The 17,808-nt window shown below is 37.9% G+C and overlaps 1 protein-coding gene across 2 annotated transcripts in view; it reads left to right on the forward strand.

The window, feature by feature from the left end:
- The window catches only part of itpr2 (inositol 1,4,5-trisphosphate receptor, type 2), a 100,808-nt gene that overhangs the window by 68,768 nt on the left and 14,232 nt on the right, over positions 1-17,808 (forward strand). For both annotated transcript variants that reach the window (XM_017465724.3, XM_017465727.3), the window contains 15 exons: positions 685-929; positions 1,692-1,892; positions 2,070-2,180; positions 3,669-3,764; positions 3,929-4,048; positions 6,165-6,275; positions 6,440-6,632; positions 6,726-6,851; positions 7,087-7,262; positions 8,859-9,023; positions 9,136-9,319; positions 11,731-11,814; positions 12,446-12,576; positions 13,578-13,743; positions 13,874-14,034. In XM_017465724.3, coding sequence (XP_017321213.2) covers positions 685-929; positions 1,692-1,892; positions 2,070-2,180; positions 3,669-3,764; positions 3,929-4,048; positions 6,165-6,275; positions 6,440-6,632; positions 6,726-6,851; positions 7,087-7,262; positions 8,859-9,023; positions 9,136-9,319; positions 11,731-11,814; positions 12,446-12,576; positions 13,578-13,743; positions 13,874-14,034 — 2,270 coding nt within the window. The remainder of the gene's footprint in view (positions 1-684; positions 930-1,691; positions 1,893-2,069; positions 2,181-3,668; positions 3,765-3,928; positions 4,049-6,164; positions 6,276-6,439; positions 6,633-6,725; positions 6,852-7,086; positions 7,263-8,858; positions 9,024-9,135; positions 9,320-11,730; positions 11,815-12,445; positions 12,577-13,577; positions 13,744-13,873; positions 14,035-17,808) is intronic.

Here is a 17,808-nt window from a genome sequence, read left to right on the forward strand (position 1 = left end):
AATTGATCAAACTTATGCAACACAAGTATTCTATTCTAGGATAAAGATCTTATGTATAGTAATTGTATGCATGTAAACTTCTATGGGGTCTACAACTTGAATAAAACCAGTTGGGGGGATCATTATTGCTATATGGCTGCACGTAATTTTCTCGGCCCCTCATTTGAAGTCGTCGCCATGTCTTAATTATCTCATTCCCTCGCGTTGTGACCATGCATATATATATATATTAAAAAATATTTATTTATTTATTTATTTATTTATTTATTTATTTTAAAGTAGGGATGTCACCAATGGGACTAAAATCCCATATTTTATGTTGTAATGGTTTTCCCAGACAGTCATTATATGTTTTTTTTGTTTGTTTGTTTGTTTTTTTTGTTTGTTTTTTTGTGCGTTTGCATGTCTGATTTAGTTCAGGGGATATGAGTGCTCTTTTTCTATTCTGTTTCACCTTATATGAGAAGAAGTGAACATTGATACAGCTCATATTGTCTCTCAATAGGTATGAGAAATGACTCTTTCTGATTTGTGGTTGATTTCAAGGCCCTTGTTCTTTATATATTGCTGTCAGTTTTGTGTGTGCTGTCCACACCACCTAAACTGCAGGTGGTCTTCTGCAATACAGTTTTACATTTCTCCATCTAAAACTGAAATTTCAGTGTCTGGCTGAACTTTTTACAGCCTGGGACTCCATGCATCTGAAAGAGGAGATGAGGGGACAACTGAAAGACGCCTCTTGTGCCACCTCCAAGGCTTACAGTGCTTTCCGTAAGGAGGGAGATCCGGAGTTTGAGATGGCGGGTCAAGGGGCTGAGGATACTGAGGAGGAGGTGGAGGAGGTCCAGATGGGCCAGGCCATCACCATTATGAAGCCCATTTTGCGCTTTCTACAACTGTTGTGTGAGAACCACAACAGGCATCTGCAGGTATGGTCAAGATCTTAATTGAGTCAGTGGAGGCTTTATGTTTTCTGGTGGTCCGTCTCAGTTTCTTGTCAGCATGATATCTCAACAGCAAGTGGTTAAATTTCTGTAGGAGTTATATGGAATTCTCATTCTAACAAGCAGATGAAATAATTAGATTTTGGAATTGATCCAAACAAAATCAAGGTTACAGCAAGTCGAATGTCTGAAATGTTTTTTCTTCAATAGCTTCCTTCCTGTTTGTAGTACACAGATGTAACTTACACATTCATGTTCAGGAACTCTCAGCCCATTCTTGACTAACTATGACTTTTGGCATTGGTCTGTCCATTTGTCAATCCATGTGTCTGTCCCTCTAGAGAGATTCTCTAGATTTTAGAATTGATCCAAACAGGGTCAAGGTCACAGCAAGGTCAAAGTAGCTTTCTCCATGTTTGAATTATATTTAAAGGTTATGTCTGGTATACAAATTAGTCACAAGAAGGGCTAGACTTGTAGAGGCATCCCCATCGACTCAAGTTCAACTTCCAAGTTCAAGTTGTTTTTTGGAGGGTTTTTTTGACTGGCCTTTTACACAGTCAGCCACAGTGTTTCAATTTTCACAATAGCTTTTTCTGTTGTTAGACAGTCATTTCATCCATAATGACCGATAATGATCATTTATCTGGACCAAATTCGGAGCAATCATAACTAGAGCTAATCTCAGCCTCTAGTTAAGATCTAATCTTAACTTGATCTAACCTCAGGTTTCACATCTTTTTGCAGAATTTCCTTCGGGACCAGAACAATAAAACCAACTATAACCTAGTATGTGAGACTCTGCAGTTTCTGGACTGCATCTGCGGCAGCACCACGGGAGGCTTGGGGCTGTTGGGCCTCTACATTAATGAGAGGAACGTGGACCTGGTCAAACAGACGCTGGAGAGCATCACTGAATACTGCCAAGGCCCTTGCCATGAGAATCAGGTAGCCCACATGGATTAGTTACTCATAAAGATGACGAGCCTGTGATTTCATAATATGATTAGTTATTGCTATTTGCTTGCAACTGTTTGACCTCACTTGTCTGTCAAACATCAGTATATGCATAAATAATAAATGTGCCTTTTTTTTTTTCTTTCTTTCTTTCTTTCTCCTTCTCAGTCTTGTATAGCCAAGCATGAGTCCAATGGAATTGACATAATCATCGCTCTAATAGTAAATCCTATTGAGCCTTTGGGGAAGAACAGGATGGACCTTGTGTTGGAACTGAAGGTACTTGAAAATTTGCACATGCAAGCTTTTCATTTATAATTCATGTACTTGTTTATTTGTGATATTGCAATGCAACGACTATCTGCTCTACAATATATTTAGTATAAGTATCTACACTCAGTTGGCAGTTTATTAGGTACACATCTTATTTCTTTTTCAATTTATTTGCTGAACCTACCATATATGGTGCAGTTAGAGATTATAGCTTTAGGAGGTGTTACAGTTAGAAATGTTCAGTTTGATTACCTAGTCTAACAATATCACTGTAAATCTGCCATTTAAAATGGCCTGTATGTACAGGCGTAAATTAAAGGAAATATTTATTACGTAATCTTTATACAAAAATGTCTTTGCACATGCTTGTGTGTGTATATAGTAAAAAGATCAAATTCCTTAATTGTTGTTGTTTATGTGGGAAAAGATTTTCAGACATCTATCTGTTAAGTAATGTTGCCGGAGGACGTCTAGTAATTATGATCGATTCGCACAGGATAAGCGATCTCTGAATAAATCGCATGGATGGGAGGGTCTTCAAAATTCCACGTATTCACCTCATTTCAACACATTTGAACTTTATTATAAATGCTTGTTGTAGTGATTAGTAAGTTGTGTGAGATCATTAGTAGTTCACATGACATGAATGTAGGCTATACCTGTGCTGGGAACAACTTGCCTAAAACTCCCTGATGTGTCACCCTTTACAACTTCTCTATAGTTTATTGTTCTGCATTTTGGTCAGTATTTACCAATTCATAAGATGTCATTATAAGATGAAATAATGGTTGCGAGGAAACGTGGCATGCTTATTTTGAAAAACTCGACAGTAAGGTCACTGTTTAATCATACGTCGTGACTAACCATGAAAGCGTGACACTGTAACGATGATTCTTCTTTTTATGCCTCCTGACCCGAAGGGGGTGGAGGGGCATTATGTTTTTAGCTTGTTTGTCTGTCTGTCCATTCATCCAAGATTCTCATAAGAGTGACCCACTTTCATTGCTATATATGTTTTTTTTTTGTTTTTTTTTTTAAACTACTGATGCATATTTTAAAAGAAATTCTGGCATACAAATTAGTAACAGAATAACTAGACTTGTTTGTAGAGGAGGCATCGACTTGTTTCATAAGTCGTTTGTGTTAATCGTCCATGGTTAGTTTCTGATCACAAGGCCACTGCTGTTCTGGTATTTTTGCTTGTTTGGACTATTCATTACCCAGAACCACTTCTGTATCTGATACGCTTATGGCAGTGCCACACATGCCACTACCGTGTTGGTGCTCCTCAGAGAATGATGGCCCTTGCTATAATATCTGGTCTGTGGTAGTCCTGTGACTACCCATGAGTCTTGTAATTGTAGACGTACGATGTGCACCTATGCAGTAAATAAATAATGTAAATGAAAACTTTGTGTACGTACTAAAATGACAGTTGAGAACCCAGGGTAAGCTCTGTAAGACTTCTGAAAGTTCCTCATGCTTGTTGACCAGAATAATGCCTCCAAGCTGCTGCTGGCCATCATGGAGAGTTGCCATGATAGTGAGAATGCAGAGAAAATCCTGGACAAGATGAGACCCAATGAGCTGGTGAGTGAGTATTAGCAAGGGTGGACTCTAGGGTCTAACCCGGGTTTACTATTTTGTCATTAGCTCGGTTGATATTGTGACAAATTCACAAAGACGGTTATGTTTTTTATTTTCATTTCAGACAACAAATGACTCATAGTGTGTGTGTGTGCGTCTGTCCACAGGTGGATGTAATTAAGGAGGCCTATTTGCAGGGAGTGGAGAGTGAGGTAGATGGGGAGGTATCAGGAGACGAGATCAGTCCTAAAGACGTGGGCCACAACATCTACATCTTGGCCCATCAGGTGGGATTTTATTTTCAATTCAGATTTGGAAATGATTTAATTACCTGTACTTCGATATTCTACGTAACCATCGTTTTAATGGACCGTTACCAAAGTGTAATGTACTTTTAATACGTGTGTTTATTTAAACGTTTTTTTCGAGCGTTGGTTACAAATCCCACAGATCATGATTTGAATAATTGTTTTCTTTTGCTCACCTACCAATTCTGGCACATTTCTGTTAATTGTTGTGCTATTAATTCATTTAGGAATAAAACATGATGGGGCATGCTATTATAAAGAAATATTAGAACTTAATTGTTTTCCAATTACAGCACACCCTGAAGTGTGTTAGTTCTTAAATATCCCAGCAGCTTCCCAACGATTACAATATTAAATAGTTGAGTACATTTGAACGTGGACACATTTGAACTGTGACTCAAGTAGAAATTTGACTGCTTTCCCTTTTTAATTAAGTGGAATTTACTTACACTTAAATATCATTTCTGTACTTTTTCAACCCCTTCATAAAGCCCCCCATCACTACAGTTACAGGTTTTTTTGTGTATCTTGTGTCAGTGGAAAAGTTTTGTGTGAGTATTCATCTTCAGGTTACACGTATATAAATAGTTTGTCCTGATTCTCTAAGGCATTTACCCGGCAGTTACGGTTCAGTTTTAATCTTGGTATCTTATCTTAATATTGAGCTTGATGTCAGACAGACTGTCCCACCAATCAGCAGATTTCATAATCACCCATAATTTCATCAACTGTTCTTTTCTTCTTGCTTCCTTACACACACACACAGTGAGTCTGAAGTTAAATTTATCCATCATACACGCACTGCCTGCAGCCACATTGTTTTTCCTTTTCTTTTTTTTTTCTTGCACAGCTCTCAGCTGGATTAGCCAATGCTTTAAAAAAAAAAAAAAAATCTTATTTTTATACGTTGTTCTCCATTTGAACAAAACAAAACACAGCCGCAGGGACCCGGGTGTCTTCAGTCAAGAGCACACCGATAGAGAAACAGGAACAGAGAGATCATATGAGATGACGGGCATTTTAACAGAACCCAAATTATCATGTTCTTTATACAGAAGAGTATTTAATATCTTCAGGTAGTATTGTCTATAAAGCACCAGGCTTGTTTGAGAGCTCGGATGCGAGAGTGATCGTGTAGAAGATTTCTTTACTCCTGTGCGTGTGTGTGTGTGTGGAGAGATTTCATAATTACACCTTTCCAAACACTCCCACTTTAATTTGAAGTATAATATGCACTCAAACTGTATAGAACTGTAGAATATGTATATAAACGCTCCTCTCTATGTCTGTGTGATTATCTTGAGATGGGGATGAGTCAATGGGTAGCTGAGTGTCTAGTTTGAAGTAAAGGATGCTACTTTAATTCTCTATAGAATTATAAGTAATTGTAAGAGCCTATGCTGGGTTTCTTTTCTTTAGGACCAAGCCCTTTGCTATCGAGTGCAGGATGTTCTTTCTTGTTGTCATAGATCCATTTCTGGTGTGTGCTTGTACTCCTCCTGTTTGAGACCGAGTGCTGTGTCTTTGACTTTAGGCTGGTCATTAACGTGTGCAGCTTCATCAGCTTTGTGCTGCTTTGACCCACATTTCTGAGAATGTTCAGGCCTGTTTGTTTACTGCTGCTCGAATTTCCGAAACCTGTGTATCTGTAGAGCTGCATGTGTGTAGTGTGTAGCATCGCTGCCTTACAGCTCTAGCGTTCCTGGATGGAGCCTCAGCTCGGGTATACAGGGTTTCGCATATGTTCGCCGTTAGTACAGCATGATAAACACACAAGACAAGGTATATTTTTATTAGTAGTACTGGAGCCAGCAGGTGGATTGGCTTATCTCTCTATCTCTCTCTCTCCATCTCTCTCTCTCTCTCTATCTATTAGTACATTTTGTTACTGTTGTTGGTTTCATTGCTGTTTTTTATTTCTATTTTTGCTCTTGATTTGCTATTTTACTTTAGGTTCGTCGAGTTTCTCTTCACAGTCTTTCCTATTATAAGAAGTAAAAATGGTGAACTTTGGATATTTGGTCTGATCTGACTGATTTTAGTAGTTGTATGTGAATAGTATTGTTGAACTGTATAAATGGCATTGATATTATAGTTGGCACGGCACCGAAAAGCGCTGCAGCAGAGTCTAAAGCCAGGCCTGGATCCGGAAGATGAAGGAGAAGAATCACTCCGATTCTATGCCAAACACACAGCTCAGATAGAGGTACGCATACAATCCTGAGAAACGGTGTTAATCCAGACAAAGCTCCCCTTTACTTCTTACTCTCCCACCAGTTTATTGGTGTTAACGAATCAATTGAGATTCAATTCTGTTCTGAGCTCTTGTTATTATAAATGGCCACAATATGCTTCTCTTTGTTGCCCAAGATTGTGCGTCATGACCGCACTATGGAGCAGATTGTGTTCCCAGTACCCAACATCTGCGAGTACCTGACTGAGGAGTCCAAAGTCCGAGTGTTCACCACCACGGAGAGAGACGATCAGGGCAGCAAAGTCAACCACTTCTTCCAGCAGTTTGAAGACCTGTACAATGAGATGTGGTGGCAGAAGAAAATGCGGAGTACGGCAGTTTGATTTTCCAACGAAAAAAAACATCACGCACTTCATTCTAACAGTGATAACTTATTCTGTCCTGTTGATTCTGTGTGTGTAGATAATGTCGCGCTCTTCTGGGTATCGAAACACATCTCTCTTTGGGGAAGCATCTCCTTTAACCTGGCTGTGCTGGTCAACATTGCTGTAGCTCTGTTCTATCCATTTGGAGATGATGAAGATGAAGGTGCATGTCTTCTTCATCACATTATTTAAAAAAAATAAATAATTTTGTTATACTGAATCATTCTAGAAACCTCAGATTCATTTATGATTCAGCATCTTTTAAACTGTGTTCATTTAACTGTTCCCAATAGACTGTGTTCATTAGATACTGTTTCAGTGATGATTCCTTTAAATGCCATGTTTACCTCGTTTTCAATAAGCAACTGTGAACTGATTTGTCTTTTTGTGTCTTGTAGGTGTCCTGCCCCCTTTTATGTCTGTCTTGCTGTGGGTGGCTGTAGCCATAACCACATCTATGCTCTTCATCCTGCCCAGGCGAGGAGGCATTCTGGCTTTCCTGATTACAGTCATCCTCCGCTCCATATATACTATAGGCCTAGGCCCCACGCTACTACTTCTTGGAGCCACCAATGTAAGACTGGAAAGCATTCGCTTGGCTTAAAGTGAATTTACAGTGTTTCCTGTTGAGACATTCCAGGTCCTGACACAGACCTGTTAAGGCATAGATTCGTAGATTAGTGAGCACATAATGGTATTAGCCACTGAGATTTTGAAGTGACCCCCAAAACGTACTTGTAATGAAAGTCTGACAGTGAGGGTCATGGAAACGGACAAGAGGAAATATCTTGCCAGAGCTGTTGTTATCTAGTTTTATTCAACCTGCTGTACAAAGTAATTGCAGTTAATTAGCCTTTTCTGAATTCGACACATTCTAGAGCCTAATATACAAGCACATTTATAAAAAAACAAAAAAAAACAAAAAACAAATAAATAAAACGTTTCACCTGAATGTTTAATGACCACCCTGACAACTGCCCTTAGACTTTCATCATAACTGTTTTAGATTAAAAAGAAATAAAAATTTGCTCTTAAGTACCGGGAATTCTTGCCTATAATAATAATTATGATATATAAAGATTAGTTTGGGGGAAAAAAATGTCTTTTAAAAAATACTTGTTCCTGTATAATTTTAAATCAATGCTTTGCAAACTGTGGTCCAGTAACCCTAAGCGGTTTCTTGAAATGTAGCCAAGGGGTAGTGATTGATTTATTAAATTTTTTTAATTTAAATTGGTGCAGTGGTGGAACTCACAAACCACTGTTATCTACGCTCTCATGTTATTAATTTCTTATCATTATTAAACCTATTTAACCGTCGAATGTGTTTAATAGTCGAAAGCTTCTCTAACTGCCAAAAGTTTGAAAACTCGACTGAAATGGTAGGCAGATTAGACTGTTTCTAGTTCTAGTCTGCAGAGATGTGCTGTACACATAGAACATCTCGCTCATCTAGTATTGTAAGGATTGACAGTCAGGTCTCATGTACTCAATAACAACATAAACTACACTAGCTATATAAAATTCGCAAGCAAAAAGTGTTTGGACTGATTTTCTCTTTGATTGACAACAGCATGTACCAAATATGTGGGACCAGGATACATGGCTTTTCTCATGAGTTTGGGCATCACTCTGAAATTTTGTAGAGGATGCAAGGAATCGCACAGATAGTACAGTTTGCTCAGTGTTATTTATGCTCACAAATGTACTGGCTTATCACATGGAATTAATACAGGTCTAATATTGTACAATTTTTAGAACGTCAACTCTTGCATAATAGTTCCCTTGTCGAATAATAAAAAAAAAAGTGTTCTGAAGATACTCTGATGAATTCATAAGCTGTTATGTTTGTAGATGTGTTGTTGTTTTAAAAAATACCTCCAGTCCATAATAGAGGCTTTTATTAATCAGCTGAAAACAAACTGCCTACTTCCCTGTCTAACTCGACCCCACCTCGGGTATTGATGCTAATATAGGCTTTTACTTCATTATTTAATAGATTGTCTGTATTCAGTAAATTTCTCCAGCAGAATGCTCTCTACAAGCCTCAAAGTACTACAATCTTCTTTATGTAACTATTAAACGTTCTCTGTAGACTTTACCCGAATCGAATTACATGCTCTTTGCGCTGCCTGGGCTGCAGTCTTGATTGTGTGATCTTTTCTCTCAGCTGCTGAATAAGATTGTCTTCTTGGTGAGTTTCGTGGGGAACCAGGGCACGTTCACACGAGGGTACAAAGCAGTCATCATGGACGTCTTCTTCCTCCTGCACGTCTCCTATGTCATCGTCTGCATGCTTGGCCTGTTTGTCCACGAGTTCTTCTACAGCATACTGGTACACGCTGATGTTCATTCACGTCAACTCTCGCATCTTATTCCGTATATTGGCTGTTAATGTTCTAGCTGACAGTTTGTGTGTGGATGTGTCTCTCTTACCTTCTCTCCAGTTGTTCGATCTGGTACGCAGAGAGGAGACGCTGTTGAACGTGATGAGGAGTGTGACAAAGAACGGTCGCTCCATCTTCCTCACCGCTGTGCTAGCCATCATCCTGGTCTATCTCTTCTCCATCGTGGGTTTCCTCTTCCTCAAAGATGACTTCCTGATGGAAGTGGACCGTCACCCTGCACTCGGTACGCACCAATTAAGTTAGGAATAAAACACGACTGGGGGAAATTAATCTGGATATGTGAGACTGGTGTGATGCGGCCTGAGCTGAAGTTCATTATTTTCCTGATTATTAAGTCCTGAAGTGTTTTGTTCTCCTTATTCCACAGCAGTTTGCCAACTATTACAATATTTAATGTATTAAACAATGGGATGTCATACATTTGATTTGTTTTTAGTTATTTTTAATGTTGTGGAACATCGGTGAAACAAGTTATTTATAGTTATATTATAACAACATTCCATATGAGCCACTTTTCCCTTCTCTTTTCTTTTAAAGTTCATTAGACAAAAAAAAAAAAAAAAATCCAGCTTATGTTACAGAGAAACCGCAAAGCTCTCTGTCCGGAAGACCTTCCTGCTTTGCCTCAGCTTACAGCTTTACTTACAGCTTACAGCTACAAAGCACTTGCATTGGAAACAAAATGTAAATAAAAAAATGTTAAATAAGTAATGTTGCAGAAAACGTCACTACACAAACTATTACACTTTTACGTTCCAATCGGTTTATCAGCGTTTGCCATACAAGCTCTTGTTACTATAGAAACAATACCGTATTCGAGTGAGCACATAATTATAAACCTGCGATGTGCCTCGCAGACGATCGATACCTCCTGACCAATCAGAATCGAGAATTCAACAGTGCTGTGGTATAAATCCAATTTTTAGTTGTGTGGTGTGCTTTACTTTTTTGTTCCCTGTTGGTTTTAACGAACTCTTGAAATTCTGTTTACTGAAGCAGCACTAGAGCATGGTAGCATACATACAGGTGTGTTATTGTTCATGGCTGTGTTTGTGTTGCTCTGCTTGCACGTGTGCACTTGTGTAACCCAGCCGTGGCCACGCTGCCTTATGTAATCCGCTCGTCTGCGTGCTGTGCTGCATTGCTCCGCTACAGGCGACAGAGGAAATAATCACTCACCGTGTACATGCAGGGTCATGTGTGAACATGAACATTGTCTTTCTCCTCGACAATCATGCCTGCATGGACATGAAACAAATTAACCTTTGGAACTCCCGTGTACACAGTTTGTCCGTCTCATCTTTCTTATCATCACTGCGGTGCTGCGTTGTGCAGCAGTTCGAAAAACACAAAACAACATTATTATTGACTTTTAAATTCATCTCTTATATTTGATCTATTTTCTTATTTGAGATCGTAAAAATAAACTGTATGGTTTTTCAGCCCGATTGTGTGGCCTGTCCAAATCCCAAATGTCTCCTTAATATCTATACAAGTACGCTATGTCGAGTGGCACGTGATTATTTTCTGATTATTTTCCTCAAAGGTTTAGTCACCAGTAAAGTGTAAAAGAGTGTCGCGGTATTTCTACTTTAGACACTAGAGATATTTGGTACGAAAGTGTATTTTGGGAATATTTCTGCCTTAATTGAAGAGAAAGATTTCGGTCAAGAACAAAGGACTATATTTATGAGGGGAAAGTCTACTCACAATCATTACGTAATGCAGTATTTATTCTACTGATAAATGCAAACAAGGACGTTGCTCCATTCAATATATGGGCTGGTTTAACTGAATGTTAGCTTACGTACGATATCGTCATTAATAAATATCTTAACATTTTGAAAGCTACTCGAGTAGCTACTTGAATTCTTTAACTTTTATTACATCCGTTTGCCTGAAAGGTATCAGTATTCTAAGTTAGATTATATAATACTGGGGAAATAACATCTTGATACACTTGCACAAATGTACTCATTTTAACAAAGGCAAAATTTGCCCGTGTAGTCTGGAATGATGTGCAATTGTATAAGCTTAGTGAAAAAGGAAATGAAGTCAGAAATAGGCTCCGTGTCTGAGGGTTTAAAATGACTATAATCTGAACGTACAAACGGGTGACACACTAAAGGGAAAAAAAAAACTGATGGCTCTGTTATGGTAGAGCTTTTTGCTGGCAGGGTTTGGCTCCACTTGTCCTGTTAAAGTGAAGGTCACTGCAAATCATTTCTTACTGATCACCTTTATCTTGTGATGAAACATTTCTGTCCTGATGGAAGTGGTCTCTTCCTGGATGACTCCCCCAATCCCAATCTGCTACTATTGGTGTGTGGGTGTGTGAATGGGTGAATGACACAGTGTAAAGCGCTATATAAGTGCAGACCATTTACCATTTCATGCCTCTAATACATTTCCAGAGACATGTACAATCTATGCAGATGCATATTAAAGCCTTTCTGGAGGCTTGTGGTGGCCCAACATCGTGCTAACATGCTTAGTATTGCTTTTCTCCTTTAATTTTTCACTGTATATTCTCAACACTCACATTGTTAGAAGAATGGCAGAGGGTTTTGTGTCGTGCTGAAGCAACTGAATGCATTCAAGAACATTTGTCCTTCTGGTTCATGTGTTGAGCAGAGAGGATAAGGGCGGCGAGATTTGCAGAGCCTGGGAGTTGTGCAGTGGACAGCTGCCCCGGTCAGTTCCCTGCTTCAAACCACGGTAAGCTACAGTTATTAAACAAGCCGCATCACTTCATAGATAACTCTGTTCATTAACTTTAATCATAGAAATGTTTACTTACACTGACACTAGCGAATATGGGTGTAAAGCTGCAGTATACCCAGTTTTATTATAGTAATGAATAGAGTGGAGATCCTTGAGGCAGAGAAAGCAGCAGCCTGAATTTTATCCCAATTTAATGCAGTTATAAGTCAGAAAGGGTTCGAATGAAGCCCAGGAATGCATTAGAAAGTGCGTTTTGCTAAATTGGTAGCCCTATTAAAAGAGCATCAATGCTGGACTAAAACGTGCTTCAGAACACTTGAACACAATAAAATAAAACAAAAAATGTGAACAGGATATTAAAAATGATCTGCTTACCCAAATAGTTTGCAGGCTGTGATGTATACCAAGTCAAATAAGGCCTGACAGATATTTTATTTATATATATATATATAATATATATATATATATATATATATATATATATATATATATATATATATAAATAAAATATGGCTTGTATGTATAGATTGTAAATAAATCTATAGATCACAGAGCTTTGGCTGTCTTTATTTAAACAGTGTAAGCATATGCGTTTGTAAACGATCTGTGTTTTACTGTTCTCTAGACGAGGAGAAATCTGAGGATGCGTCCGAGCGAGTGTGTGACACACTGTTCATGTGTATCGTCACAGTCCTGAACCACGGGCTGCGCAACGGAGGTGGCATCGCCGACATTCTCCGCAAGCCTTCAAAAGATGTGAGAATAACGTCATGGCATGAAGCACTTGAACAATCCAGCTATAGGTCGTAGTCGCACGGGATTTCACAGAGGCTTGCAGAGTTTTTTTTGTGCTTTTTTGTGGAAAACAATTTGAATTTGGCAAAATTGCATTTGCACGAAATAGTTTTGTATGTCTTTTATGTTCGATTCACGTGAATCGAAGATGTCTTTGGCTGAATGTGCGTTAGGATGACATCACATGACGCATCTTACCCCAAATCTGAAAAATAGCAAGCTCCTCCGAATAGTGCGGTGTTTGCCTGATTATGTGTTCGTTTCTGCAATTGTGAAATCCTGCAGGGACAGGCTAGGACAACTATATATGCATGCACAATTTTAGAATATTTGTAGTAGTAATAATTGTAAAAAAACAACAAAAAAAAACAATGTATATAAATAGAACTATGGGAAATTCCCCCATATTGAGGTCCGTAAAAATGCCCGTTTATATTGTGTTGAGTTGCATGTGAATGGCAGCAGATAAGATGCGCTTTTCTGCCATTTTCATGCATATGATGCAAGGCCACTACTATTGGTGTGTGATAAATCAGCACAACTATATCTTAAATTCACACAATGTACACAACATTCAAACAAAGGCTTGACTAAAGAACTATTGGTTTAGAGTGCTGTACTGTATCGTACTTTGCAATTCTGCATTTATGATGCTTGTATTATGATACTTGCAGGACTCCATTTTAACATGCAAAATTTTGAAACTGATTTTGGGACTTTGAGTTTATTTGTAATCATTATCCGTTTGAACAACACAGAATAGGATGATGTATGCAGTGAGTTGTGGGACTCAAAATCATTTCTGTGCAACTTGTGTACAGTTATCCGCAGGTTGAGCTTTCAGAGATGCATAAATAGCAGGAAATTACTATTTAGTAATAATGAACTTCTTTAGCTGTGTGTATGCTGCAGTTTAACCCTGGAAGGTCATGAATCACACCATGTGATGTCGCTCCTCACAGGAACCCATGTTTGCTGCTCGTGTGGTGTACGACCTGCTGTTCTTCTTCATCGTCATTATTATTGTTCTGAACCTCATCTTCGGTGTGATCATTGACACGTTCGCTGACCTGAGGAGTGAGAAACAGGGCAAGGAGGAGATCCTGAAGACCACTTGCTTCATCTGCGGTAAGTTCCGCTTGCTGATTAAAGATGTTAAAGGAAATGCTGTATGAAGAGACGCTACATAAAAGGTTATAATAATAGTGTTGTACAGTAATAGTTATAATAGTAATGGTTTTTTCTGCTCTTTTTTCAGGGTTGGAGAGAGACAAGTTTGATAACAAGACAGTGTCATTCGAGGAGCATATCAAGAATGAGCACAGCATGTGGCACTACCTGTACTTCCTGGTTCTAGTGCGGGTGAAGGACCCCACTGAGTACACCGGTCCTGAAAGCTATGTGGCCCAGATGATCAAGGTCAGTCTCTCTGTCCTGTTGACTTCTGGGTTTGCGCATTTAATATACATATTTACATCAGAATGGTTAGTTATGTTAGTTTAGATAAGGTCAACTCCAGCATAAAAAGTCTACATGTTCTATCATGTTAATTAATGTTTTTTTTAAATGTAACTCTCTTTTGAGAACACTCAGAGTAAGCAGTAATGAGTGGTATAATAAAATAAGGCTGATGTTAGTGACCTGCTGTTGACTTGGCATGCACAGAGAAATGTCAATATCGGGAATATATAATCATTTATTTATATATTTCGAAACACTTAACTTGTTTAATCCACTGATTTATGAACAGGTTTTATATTTGGGGGGGGGGGGAGCTTATTTATCACTCATTTATTGAAATATTTATTTTATGTATTCATTTTTTGCTGGCTTTTTAAATCGTTCTGGAGTTGACTATTTTTAAAGTCATTTTGCTCACATTGCCTGTGGAATAAGTGTGTTTTTTTTGCAGTGAATCACTGCATTTGAATGAATTCCTCTGTTTTCACAAAATTGATATTAAGCATCAGACAGAAGGGGGGGGGATATCAGCCACTTTCATATTAATGTACATCTACAGCTGCAGATGTGTCATTAGTGTGTATATGTCTGTGTGGGTGTGTGTCTGAGAGAGCACACGCCAGTGTCCCCCAGTGCCTTGTTTCGTGTGTGTGTGTGTACGTACCTGTGGGCGTGTGTCTGCATGACTTTGTCTTGCGTCTGAACGTGTTGGAAGTGGTGTAGTGATTAACTGCTCATTAACAAGACCGCTGATGTTACGTTAACGAGCAGAGCAGAGGGGAGACGCAAGATTTGCTGAGTCTTGCTTGTTACCACTTTTTGGCAAGCGCTTATGAATATGTACTTTACTGCTCGGTGATGTGAAAACTTTGACAATAATTCGGAACAATTAGTTTACAAACTTACTTTATTATTCAATTACAAATAAGGAAACAGGAATGTGTCCCGATGAGCATGTATGCATTAAATATTGTAAATAAAGATGAAGCAGGGGATGGATGGATAGAATCATGGATAGATGGATGGATCATCTCCAGAATTTTTGCCACCCTCGGTAAAGTCTTTTTTTTTTATTATTATTATTTATTTATTTATATATTTTTTTATTTTTCAAGAAAATTTTAAATGGCTTTGTGGTTAATAAGGTTAATCTCACACTGAGAAAGGTTTAACTGAAGTAAAGTATACTCGCATGTTTAATGTCACAAGATCACAGAATTATTGCTACTTCTGGAAATTCTTTTGCACAAAATGTAACTGAAGCATGTTCCTATTTCTGTTTTACTTTCAGTACGTGTTTAGTGACTCTTAAGCGGTCATCCATGACTTCCTGTTTCAGTGGGATATAAAGATGAGATGACGCAGAGGCCAAATTCCCTTAGTCATTCATCAACATGGGGAAGATCAGAAATGACAGTGTGTCGTTAATTTTCATTAATGATACTGGCAGTATATTTATTTGTAATAAAGCAAGGGAAATGCAGTTTAAAATTGTTCATCATCTTCATTGCACCCCATATATTCTTAATAATAAAATAAATCCACAAAGCCAGTCAGTCAGCCCAAAATGCAAGAGTATTGTTGGTACACATAGTCAAATGTTCTGGTATCGTCCGTCAATCTCACAATTCTGGAATAAGGTCCAAAGGAAGTTAAAAACCATTTTGATTATACTGGATGTATATTGTATGTTGATACATGATTATTTGACACTCGAATCAGGTGACATAAATCTTGCACAGAAGTTGCTTCTCATTGGCCGAAGTATTTGACTTAATTGGATTAAGGATAAGCCTCCATCAATTCGTTTGTGGTATCAAGAGATTTTCAGAATGCTTCCATTTAAACGAACAAATGCTTTGCTAAAAAGGAATGTAGATATTTTTAGACTTGTCTAGTCTCCTTTTTTGCCACCTTAGCAGATTCGACTAAAGAAACTTTAGAGCTTGGTCACAGACATTAATTGGAAAATTTAGCAATTCCGTCACATACACTATGCTGCTGTTTTGTATGTGCACTATCCTGGGGAGAGGGGTAGGTATGTATGTATTCATTCATTCATTTATTTATTTATTTATTTATTTATTTACCTTTCTGTGAGCGCTTCATTTATACGTTTATGTTTAATGATTTTTTTAAAAAAGTATTTCAATAGTTTTGATTTGTGCTACATTGTATATTTACACATTCAATAAAATAAATGTAAAAAATCATAAATTAGACAATGGCTGTATTAGAATTAGTTACATGCCTGAAAATGCCCATATCCACTGTTATAGAAATCATTAAGAAATTTTAAATGAAGCTATTGTTTTAATGAATCTGCCTGTAAGATGACACAAGTATATTTTATCTTCAGAACGTGTAATTTGCAGATGTAGTCATTATTGTCTCTAAATCTGCAATTACAGTATAAAAATGTTTACTTATTCATAATCCATCCATAATTTTTACTCATCATTGATGAATGAATTGATGCATGGATGAATGAATTGATGGATGGATGGTTGGATGAATTGATGGATGGATGGATGAATTGATGGATGGATGGATGGATTGATTGATTGATGGATGAATGAATTGATTGATGGATGGATGAATTGATGGATGGATGAATGAATTGATGAATGAATTGATGGATGGTTGGATGACTTGATGAATGAATTGATGGATGGATGGAAGAATGGATTGATGGATGAATGAATTGATGGATGGATGGATGAATGAATTGATAGATGGATGGATGAATTGATGTATGGATGGATGGATAGATGGATGAATTGAACGATGGATGGATGGATGGATAGATGGATGGATGGATAGATGGATGAATTGATGGATGGATGGATAGATGGATGAATTGATGGATGGGTGGATAGATGGATGAATTGATGGATGAATGGATTGATTGATTGATGGATGAATGAATTGATGAATGAATTGATGGATGGTTGGATGACTTGATGAATGAATTGATGGATGGATGGAAGAATGAATTGATGGATGGATGGAAGAATGAATTGATGGATGGATGAATTGATGGATGGATGGATGGATGGATGGATAGATGGATGAATTGATGGATGGATGGATAGATGGATGAATTGATGGATGGATGAATGGATTGATTGATGGATGAATGAATTGATGGATGGATGAATGAATTGATGGATGGATGGATGGATGAATTTGATGGATGGATGGATGAATGAATTGATGAATGAATTGATGGATGGTTGGATGAATTGATGGATGGATAGATGAATGAATTGATGGATGGATGGAAGAATGGATGGATGGATGGATGGATGAATGAATTGATGGATGGTTGGATGAATTGATGGATGGATGGATGGATAGATGGATGAATTGATGGATGGATGGATAGTTGGATGAATTGATGGATGGATGGATGGATGGATAGATGGATGAATTGATTGATGGATGGATAGATGGATGAATTGATGGTTGGATGAATTGATGGATGGATTGATTGATTGATTGATGGATGAATGAATTGATTGATTCATGAATGAATTGATTGATGGATGAATGAATTGATGGATGGATGAATTGATGGATGAATGAATTGATGGATGTATGGATGAATTGATGGATGTATGGATGAATTGATGGATGAATGAATTGATGGATGGATGAATTGATGGATGTATGGATGAATTGATGGATGTATGGATGAATTGATGGATGAATGAATTGATGGATGGATGA

This window comes from Ictalurus punctatus, chromosome 4 (genome assembly GCF_001660625.3).
Source record: "Ictalurus punctatus breed USDA103 chromosome 4, Coco_2.0, whole genome shotgun sequence".
Classification (NCBI taxonomy): domain Eukaryota; kingdom Metazoa; phylum Chordata; class Actinopteri; order Siluriformes; family Ictaluridae; genus Ictalurus; species Ictalurus punctatus.